General features: G+C 43.2%; 1 protein-coding gene across 3 annotated transcripts in view; it reads left to right on the top strand.

Annotated features, from left to right (window-relative positions):
• The window catches only part of EDRF1 (erythroid differentiation regulatory factor 1), a 190,410-nt gene continuing 179,438 nt past the window's right edge, over window positions 1–10,972 (top strand). For all 3 annotated transcript variants that reach the window (XM_029610049.1, XM_029610048.1, XM_029610050.1), the window contains exon 1: window positions 1–265. In XM_029610049.1, the coding sequence (XP_029465909.1) occupies window positions 161–265 (105 nt within the window). In that variant the 5' untranslated portion in view covers window positions 1–160. The remainder of the gene's footprint in view (window positions 266–10,972) is intronic.

Genomic DNA, 10,972 nt, shown 5'->3' with positions numbered 1-10,972 from the left:
CCGGACTCGCTGGTAGTGGGGGGCGGGCGAGAGCCGGCTCTCAGGCGCTCGTCGGCGCCTGGAAGTTTCTGAGCGCGTTTCCCGCCGGTTGGCCGGCGGTCGTTCCGCTCCGTGTGCCTTACGGGATCCCGGCGGCGTGACGTCTCCTTCTCCGCCGAAGATGGGGGACGAGGCACTAGCGGCGGGAGGGCAGGAGGCCCTGGGGGAGCAGGGGCCCCCGAGCAGCAGCAGTAGCGGCAGGGAGGACGTGGACGAAACTGGCCAGGTAACCCCGATGCAGAGAGTCCGTCCAGATCCCCCGGGAGCGCAGACACTGACACATGCTGCTCTTTGCCCTGTCCGAGTGGGGGCGTTCCAACAGGGCAAACTCTTGCAGCAGGCGCCCATACACCCCCCCCGGTGCAGAGGCTGTTACAAGCGACTGCTTCTTTATTCACACGCTGCCATGGTGACCCTGACCTTGTGTGCAAAGGATCTTGTTGTGTTGCAGTCTGTCTGAATTGATGTAGTTCTGAAACGACCAACTTTTGAAAGGATGATGTGGGAGCATGTTTAGCGAAGATAAAGTGAGATGGCACGGTTCCGTTTGCAGATTTCAGATTAGCTGGCCCCGAGCGCATGCTTTGCTCGTGTGCTGCTTGTCGGTGGGTTTAGAGGGCTGCAGTCGGTGAATACTTTTAAACAATCATAAATAAATAGGATTCTGCTTGCACCTCATTCCAAGGGCATTGACCCGTGGCAAGGATTCCTGCTGTACTTGTTGGATTACCTTCTTCTAAATATTGGGGGGAGGGGCAATGTTCTGCATATCACATTTTCAAGTGACTTGAGGTGCTCTTTGCCCGATTTTTTTTTTCGGGCAGTGGCAGTTGGACTATTTCACTATGGACAGAGAAGAGAGGTCTTTCTCATTGCATTTTGTAGTAAAAGATGTGTTAGTCTTTCTCAGGCATAAGAACGTTCAAAGCAGTAAACAAAGAATGACAACAAGTTTGTGTATGTGTGTGTGTATGTATATGTATAAATATATATATCTCCAACATATTTATTTAAACATTTTTATATACATTTATACAACCCACATCCCATGGAAAAAAAACCCTCCAGGTGACCTTAATGTACTAAAACAGAAAAACATAATCCTGCCTAATATCAGACTGGCTTAGTTTATGGAAAAATGTTAAGCCTTCAACTATAGTTCATTGGTCTGTAGCCATTCTGTCAGGAATGGCCAACTCTAGTCCTCAAGAGCCACAAACAGGCCTGTTTTTTAGGATATCTACATTAAAAATGCATGAGATAAATTTTATTGTGGATATCCTGAAAGCCAGACCTGTTTGTAGCTCTTGAGGACTGGGGATGCTGTTCCAAATAGAGCACAGCCACAGCAGGAGTCCCCAAACTATGGCCTCCAGGCTGAATCGAGCCTACCAGTGGCCCTTCCTGTGGCTAGATCAGCCCAGCGCAAAGTTTAGTTTATTTTTTTGGCCTACGTGTTGGAGGAAGTGGTGTAGTGGTGAATACTGTAGTGCTGAATGGGGTTCCCAACGCCTGCCAACAGAAGTCAAGGAGAGGCCCGACAAAGGTCGAGGAGATAAGCAGAAGAGGTAGTCTCAGGTTTGATATCTGCTGTGATGCTGTGGCCAATGCTTTCAGTGGCAGATGTGAGGTGGAGTTGCAGCACTGCTGAAAGCTGCTGCCGCGGAAGAGGCCAGCTGGAAACGGAGGCAGTAGGTGAGGCCCAAAATTTTCAGCCATTGTGACTCCATTTTGGCACTAGAAAATTCATTTGACCCCGAAAACAATGAAAACAAATTAGTAGAAATGCAGTCCCAACAAACATTTCCTTCTTACCCTCCCCATACTCTAGCCTCCACCTTCTCCAATAGATCCTTTCTCTGAGCCTCCAGAGGACCTGCTTTCTTTTTTTTTTTTTCTTTTGACAATTTTTATTCTGCATATCAAACTTTCCAATAATAGCTGCAATCAAGCATAGGCAATAGCCCTGTCAAAACAGCACCAGGTTAAATTCTCTTTATAATATGTATAACAGTAATACCCTCCCCTCTACCTATCTCCCCTATCCCATCTCCTAGATGGGTGAATGAGCAGATAAAAGAATGAATGAATGAGAGTGAAGTGAGTGGGTTAGAGAATAAATGATTAGTACGTTTGGTGGTAATAGCACATACAAGGACTTCCTTTCATGACCTTCCTTCCCTCCAGTGGACCCACCCTCTCAACTTCTGCCCCTCTAGCTGATCTCCATTTATAGCCCCCAGGTCCTCTCACCCCCTCTTTCTCTCTTTCCAGCTCTTTTCACATCTCTCCAGCTGATCCTCTCACACCTTCAAGCTCTTCTTGTAAATCCCAACTGATCCAGTTAATAAAAGCAAAAATAACCTTGACCAACCAAAACCATAATAGAATAGAGAATAAACATATTTTTACCTTCTGGAAAAAGATAGCGATGGAAGTACTCACTGAAGCAGTAGAAAACAAGCTCCATGAGCTAAATCAAATCAAACCAACCCAACATCAGCATTTGATTCCTGGGATAAGATAATTAATGACATAGCGGGAAAAACGTAGTCCTATCCAGACAAAAACTACTAACAAACGGGCCGATACAGTAAACCACGCGGGAGAGCGGGTGAGCGCACAGGCCACTCTCCTGTGCGCGTGATTCAGTAAGTTAATTTATTTAAATTAGGCCTGCGGTAAAAAGAGGTGGCTGTCAGCGAGTCTGACAGCCGACGCTCAATTTTGCCGGTGTCTGTTCTCAAACCCGCCGACAGCCACGGGTTCGGAAACCGGACGCCGGCAAAATTGAGTGTCCGGTTTTCAACCCGCAGGCCCATTAAAAAATTATTTTTTTTTAAATTTTTAACTTTAACGTTTGGGGCCTCCGACTTAATATCGCTATGATATTAAGTTGGAGGGTGCACAGAAAAGCAGTTTTTACTGCTTTTCTGTGCACTTCCCTGGCACCGGCACAAATTAACGCCTACCTTTGGGTAGGCGCTAATTTCTTAAAGTAAAATGTGCGGCTTGGCTGCACATTTTACTTACTGTATCACGCGGGAATGACTAATAGGGCCATCAACATGCATTTGCATGTTGCTGGCGCTATTAGTCTTGGGGCGGTTGGACGCACGTCGAAAACATGCGTCCAAATGCCGGTTAACAGCCTGTATGCCGGTTAACAGTCTGTATCTGCCTGTATCGGCCTGTGTGATAGGAATAACACTAAATTTTATAAGCCCTGGTACAATGAAGAATTAAGAAGCACTAAAAATAACCTCAGAAAATTAGAGAAACAATGGTAGAAATGTCCATCTGCTGAATCCCTAGGAAAATACAAATCCTTCTTTACAAAATACCGAACACTAACCAATAAAGTTAAAAAATATTATTATGTCAGTACCACAGTAAAAACACCTGAAGAACCGAGTGGTATAATTTAGTGGTCTGCGTTTGACAGAGTATTGAAGCTGGAAATTAGTCAAATCATTACTAAAATTAAACCTGCCACTCACCCATGTGACCTAATTCCAGCCAGCTCCCTAAAACAAATACATGAGGTTATCACTCAGGCAATCACAGCATTAATTAACCTATCTCTCTCAGAAGGAACTGTCCTAAGTGGACTAAAACAAGCAGTGATACTGATCATAAAAAAGGCAATTCTGGTAGAATGGATGATTGGGACAACCACCATCCAATATCCAGCCTACCATTTCTAGCAAAAGTTCTTGAGAAAGCAGTGTTATCCCAACTTGATAATTAGTTGGAAGATCATAATATTCTCTTCCCAAATCAATTCGGATCAGGAAACAGCACTCAACTGACAGATTACTCCTTTCACTAATGAACTCTGTCGTAAGAAGGCTAGATGCACACAGATCTTATTTATTTATTTATTTATTTATTTATTTATTTAGAGTTTTTCTATACCGGCATTTGTGATTAAAAATCACATCATGCTGGTTTACATAAAAACAAGGGGGTGTGAAAAGGAAACGTAACATTAACAAGTGCAAAGTGGTCGTAGAGTTACATTACAACGTACAAGAGGTCATAGAGTTACATTACATTACATTAGATCTTACTGCCTTGTACTAATTGACTTAACAGCAGCCTTTGACACAGTGGACCATAATCTGCTATGCCATCAGATGAGAAACATTGGGATCGATGACATGGTTCTTAGATGGTTCCATTCATTTCTATCTAACAGAACATTTGAAGTCAAATTAGGCCATCATATATCAATCACCTTCCAGTGTGATACAGGAATCCCTCAAGGCTCAGCTCCCTCAGCAACACTTTTCAATATTTACCGTATTTTTCGCTCCATAATACGCACTTTTTTCCCCCAAAAGTGGGGGGGGGGGGGGGGGGAAATGTATGTGCGTCTTATGGAGCCGTCGGCGCCATTTTGATTACTGGCAGCCGACAGCCCAAGCCCAGGAGATCGCTCCCGGACTGCTCCTGGACCCCCGCTGGACCACCAGGGACGTTTGGCAGGTCTTGGGGGGTGGGGGGAGATAGTAAATTAAGTTGGCAGGTCTTGGGGGGTGTTAATTAATTTAAAGGGTTGGGATGGGGGTTTTTTTTTTTGGGGGGGGGGGTTCCCAGAGAAAGATAAAAGTTTTCTGATCTGGGAGTGGACCTAAATGGCCCTCCCCAGACCCAAAAACAAAATGGGGAGAAAAGAAAATGTTATGCACTCCCCTAATTTGCTCCATAAGACGCACAGATGCTAGGGGGCAGAGCGGGTTTTGCACAATTTTTTTTTTTTTTTTATAAATTTTCCCCCTATGAATCCTAGGTGCGTCTTATGGAGCGAAAAATATGGTATATGCTCCCGCTATGTGAACGTCTAAAGAATCTAGGAATATCTTTCTTCTTGTATGCTGATGACTTACAGTTTTAAATACCACTCTCCAAAACATATGAAAATACAACCTTGATACTTTCTAACTATATGAAAGAATGCAGCAAGAATTCTTGCAACTTAAACTCACATTAAATCCCAAAAAGACCGAAATCATCTGGCTAAGTAAAAGCACGATGATAGTTAAACCATCTGTCCTGGACTTAGGCAATTTTCAAATAAATCCTCAGACTAAGTACGAGACTTAGGAATACAGCTAGATGAGACTCTAACAATGAAAATGCACATCAGTAAACTCATCAAACTGGTTACACCAAGCTGCATATACTACACCGGTTGAAACCAATATTAACAATGGCAGACGTCTGTACTGTATTGCAAACTCTAATATTCTCAAATCTAGACTACTGCAACTCCTTACTACTAGGTCTTCCAGCATGTCAATTAAAACTATTGCAATTATTACAAAATGCCTCAGCAAGACTCCTGCTAGGATCCAAGAAATATGACCACACTACACCCTCGCTGATCTCACTGTATTGGTTACTAGTACAATCCAGAATTCATTATAAAGTAGTAACAATCATTTTCAACATCATTCATTACAATAACTCCAGCTTGTTAGGAGTGACACTACAACCTTACACACCTCAGCGAACATTAAGATCCCAAAATAAAGGATTATTGACAGTTCTGTCAATGAATAGCACACATTTGACACAAATAAGAGATAGTGTGTTCTCTAGCGGCCCCAAAGATTAAGATTCAAAAAAGCCCAAAAAAAAAGAAAAAAATTCCCAGTATCCCTCTAATTGTATAACTGTTATATAATCTGTTCCAAATTGGGATATAAGTGCTGTGGGATCCTTTTACTAGCTAAAGGACAAGTAAACTTTCAGAAAGTGTCTTGCCCTACCCAGCTTGACCTAGGTATAAACTGTTTAACTCCCTCCCACCCTACCCCTCTGCCCACCCACCCCTAGGTTTGTATTTCTAATGTAGTCATCCTAACTTCATAATAGGCAACCAGATAAATTAGTAAATTGATTATTCCTTAGGTGCACCAATCAAATAACTTACCTAAATGAGTACTATTCAATGCAACTGCTGTGGAGCCTTTATATTGAGGGTAATCATATGGAAACTTAAGGCTTGCCCCTTTTGTTCAAAACTCTCTACCTTGGAAAAGGAGCTGGATGACTTTAAAGCTGAATTAGCTTCAATAAAGAGAGTCTCAGCCACGGTACATTATTCAGGAAATAATTTCCACTTACCACTGAATAACCAAAACTCAAGAAAAAAGAGATTTACCGTGGGCTCAGGTAGGATAAGACCTGTAACCCACAGACACCCATTATTGAAAGCTGTGCAACCCACAACTCTATCCCACCACTCACACAGGCCATTAAGGAACTTTAAAAGTATTTCAGTGGGTTCTGGTAGAATAAGACCTGTGTTCCGTAGACACACACTGTATCAAGTGCAACAAGTACAAAATGCCTTCTCTGTATTAAATTCTGAAGAAGTCCTTGAGAAAAAGATTGAAATGTTATCGGAAAAGAGAGAAAAAACCCAATGCATACAGAAATTCCGAATCAGAAACCAAACGAAAAAGCTCACAGTGATGGATGATTCTGTCATCAGAGGCATTAATATCTTCCCTTGCACAAATGCAAAGAGAAAAGTGAATAACAAACCTCAACTAAATAGGTCACAAAAGGAGTCCAGGAACAGCAGTAACCTGAGCAAAGAAAGCTGGAAAGCTATGAGCACAAATGCTCGTAGTTTGGGTAATAAAATCCCAGAGCTGCAAGCCCTAATGGTGGAGGCGGACTTGGACATTGTTGCTGTCACGGAAACATGGTTTACGGAATATCATGACTGGGATACGGCAATACCAGGCTATAACTTGTTAAGGAAGGACAGAGAGGATAGGAAAGGGGGAGGAGTGGCTCTATATGTCAGAAACAATATCCAAGCATCTGAGCTGCAAGGAAGATGGGGCAAAGAAGAAGCACTATGGGCAGACTTAAAAAAAGATGGGGCATCCATTTTTATTGGAGTGGTTTACAGGCCTCCAAACCAAAAGGAAGAGCTGGACAGAGATCTGATTGAAGACATCCACAGGATAGCAAAGAAAGGAGAAGTGGTGATCGTTGGAGACTTTAATATGCCAGATGTAGACTGGAGAATCCCATCTGCAGAATCTAAAAATAGTAGAGAAATAGTAGATGCCCTGCAAGTAGCTTTATTCAAACAAATGGTAATGGAACCCACGAGAGAAGGAGCTATACTCGACTTAGTGCTCACTAATGGAGATAATGTCTCAGACGTCCAGGTGGGTGCCCACCTCAGCACCAGTGATCATCAAACGGTATGGTTTAATATCACAAAAAGGACACGAAAAAGAAGCACAAAAACCCAAGTTTTGATGTTCAAAAACACAGACTTTGATGAAATGGGGAAGTACCTGGAGGAAGAACTAAAAGGCTGGGAAAACGAGAGAGATGTGGATCAACAGTGGACCAATCTAAAAGGAGCAATCACCAAGGCAACTAATCTATATGTTAGAAAAGTAAAGAAAAGCAAAAGAAAAATGAAACCTATCTGGTTCTCAAAGGAGGTGGCTGACAAAATAAAGGCTAAAAGAACAGCATTCAAGAAATATAAAAGATCCCAAAAGGAGGAACACAAAGAAGAATATCTGGTAGAACTGAGGGAGACGAAGAAGAAATTAATCAAGATGGCAAAAAGTCAAGCGGAAGAGAGGATTGCCAAAGAGGTAAAGAGTGGTAACAAAACATTTTTCAGATATATCAGTGAAAAGAGAAAAGTTCAAAATGGTATAGTGAAATTGAAAGGTGGAAAGGATCAATGCGTGGAGAGAGACGAAGAAATGGCAGAAATATTAAATGAATACTTCAGTTCTGTGTTCACTAAAGAGGACCCTGGAGAAGGACCGACACTAGTTAACAAGAAACTGGAGGGGAATGGAGTAGATGTAACTCCATTTACAATAGAAAATGTATGGGAAGAGCTGGTGAAACTGAAAGTGGACAAAGCCATGGGGCCTGATGAAATTCATCCCAGAATACTGAGGGAGCTCAGAGATGTGCTGGCGGGTCCGCTGTGTGACCTATTCAATAGATCCCTAGAAACGGGAGTGGTGCCGAATGATTGGAGGAGAGCGGTGGTGGTCCCGCTTCACAAGAGTGGGAACAGAGAAGAGGCTGGTAACTACAGACCGGTTAGCCTCACTTCGGTGGTGGGAAAAGTAATGGAGTCACTGTTGAAAGAGAGAATAGTGAACTATCTACAGTCGGGAGAATTGCTGGACCAGAGGCAGCATGGATTCACCATTGGAAGATCCTGTCAGACAAATCTGATTGACTTTTTTGACTGGGTAACCAAGGAATTGGATCGAGGAAGAGCACTCGATGTCATCTACTTGGATTTCAGCAAAGCTTTTGACACTGTCCCGCACAGGAGACTGGTGAATAAAATGAGAAGCTTAGGAGTGAGTGCCGAGGTGGTGGCCTGGATTGCAAACTGGTTGACGGACAGAAGACAATGTGTGATGGTAAATGGAACTCTCTCTGAAGAGAGAGCGGTTTTAAGCGGTGTACCGCAGGGATCGGTGTTGGGACCGGTCCTTTTCAATATCTTTGTGAGCGACATTGCGGAAGGGATAGAAGGTAAGGTATGTCTTTTTGCGGATGACACTAAGATCTGCAACAGAGTGGACACGCCGGAAGGAGTGGAGAGAATGAGACGGGATTTAAGGAAGATGGAAGAGTGGTCGAAGACATGGCAGCTGACATTCAATGCCAAGAAGTGCAAAGTCATGCATATGGGGAGTGGAAATCCGAATGAACTGTATTCGATGGGGGGAGAAAGGCTGATGTGCACGGAGCAGGAGAGAGACCTTGGGGTGATGGTGTCTAATGATCTGAAGTCGGCGAAACAATGTGACAAGGCGATAGCTAAAGCCAGAAGAATGCTGGGCTGCATAGAGAGAGGAATATCGAGTAAGAAAAGGGAAGTGATTATCCCCTTGTACAGGTCCTTGGTGAGACCTCACCTGGAGTATTGTGTTCAGTTCTGGAGACCGTATCTCCGAAGAGACAGAGACAAGATGGAGGCGGTCCAGAGAAGGGTGACCAAAAAGGTGGAAGGTCTTCATCAAATGACTTATGAGGAGAGATTGAAGAATCTAAATATGTACACCCTGGAGGAAAGGAGGAGCAGAGGTGATATGATACAGATTTTCAGATACTTGAAAGGTTTTAATGATCCAATGACAACGACAAACCTTTTCCATAGGAAAAAAATCAGCAGAACCAGGGGTCACGATTTGAAGCTCCAGGGAGGAAGATTCAGAACCAATGTCAGGAAGTATTTCTTCACGGAGAGGGTGGTGGATGCCTGGAATGCCCTTCCGAAGGAAGTGGTGAAGACCAGAACTGTGAAGGACTTCAAAGGGGCGTGGGATAAACACTGTGGATCCATAAAATCAAGAGGCCGTCAATAAAGAGTGGGTGGCTCACCAGAATGACGGCTACTGCCTGGAGATAATACCCTTATTCAATAAACATACACATGGTTACTGTGACTCCAACATCACTCTAAGCTACAACAGCAAGAGGAAATGTGGAAAAAAGGATTCGCACTCACAAAGTGGGGAGTAGCTGGCTTGTTACGGCGGTTACTACCCCAAACCAAATAAGCCTGATACTTCACTTTCAATACATATCCAGCATAGCTCTCTGCTTCAACGGCAGGGGAGAAGAAAAACTGATACTTCACGCATAGCTCTCTGCTTCAACGGCAGGGGAGAAGAAAAACTGATACTTCACGCATATCCAGCATAGCTCTCTGCTTCAACGGCAGGGGAGAAGAAAAAAGGATTCGCACTCACAAAGCGGGGAGTAGCTGGCTTGTTACGGCGGTTACTACCCCAAACCAAATAAGCCTGATACTTCACTTTCAATGCATATCCTGCTTCAACCGCAGGGGAGAAGAAAAACTGATACTTCACGCATATCCAGCATAGCTCTCTACTTCAACGGCAGGGGAGAAGAAAAACTGATACTACACGCATATCCAGCATAGCTCCCTGCTTCAACGGCAGGGGAGAAGAAAAACAACCAATAAGGGCTGAATAACACAGTCTGGGTAAAACAAATAAACATGGGTGTAGCTTGCTTATTGCGGCGGTTACTACCCCTAACTAATCAAGCTTGATATTTCACTTGGTTGCAGCTCCATCACTGCTCTCTACATTAATGGTGGGGGTGGAAGGGAAATAGAACCAAAGAGCTAAGAGAAACAGATAAGTATGAGAAAAAAATGTGAAGCTTGCTGGGCAGACTGGATGGGCCGTTTGGTCTTCTTCTGCCGTCATTTCTATGTTTCTATGTTTCTATGTTTCAAAGCTATGGAATTCTATGCCTAAGACGTTATGTAATTTACCTGATAGAAAGAGATTTAAATGCGAACTAAAAACATGGCTATTCAAAAACATGTATGAATTAACCTAATACACCTGAAAATAGAGAACCAGAAAAACAAAAGATGATAATCGAAACATGAAAATAAAACAAATCCAGTGAGAGATGTTATTAATATGTAATAGAAAATTTGCAAGATAGATATGAGTACATCTATAGGAATACTACCTCAGTAACCAATCATTGTTTGTTGAGTCATAACTATGAATGTCATTTTGTAAACCATTGTGATCTATATATGGAACAGCGGTGTACAAAATATGTAAATATATCCTCTGTCATCCCCTCTCTCACACCCCTTCCCCCTCAGTCATCCCTCTTCCCTTCCCTCCCTCCAACCCTTCTCTCACATCTCCCAGCTGGTTTTCTCATTCCCTCTCACACACTTCACAGCTCATCCTTCTCTGTGGTCACCCTGATCCCTCCTCATGCAGGGCTTCTGTTACCACAGAAACTCATGCAAGGACGGGATCACTGCAGGATATGTGAGTGCATGGTGACTTCCACTACTAATGCTGCTACTGATACCTGAAGAGCTTGCTTTTAATTGACATATAAGACT

The sequence above is a fragment of the Rhinatrema bivittatum genome, chromosome 7 (assembly GCF_901001135.1).
Source record: "Rhinatrema bivittatum chromosome 7, aRhiBiv1.1, whole genome shotgun sequence".
Lineage (NCBI taxonomy): Eukaryota > Metazoa > Chordata > Amphibia > Gymnophiona > Rhinatrematidae > Rhinatrema > Rhinatrema bivittatum.
The sequence above is the reverse complement of the archived record's forward strand: the minus strand, read 5'-3'. Positions and strand labels throughout refer to the sequence as shown.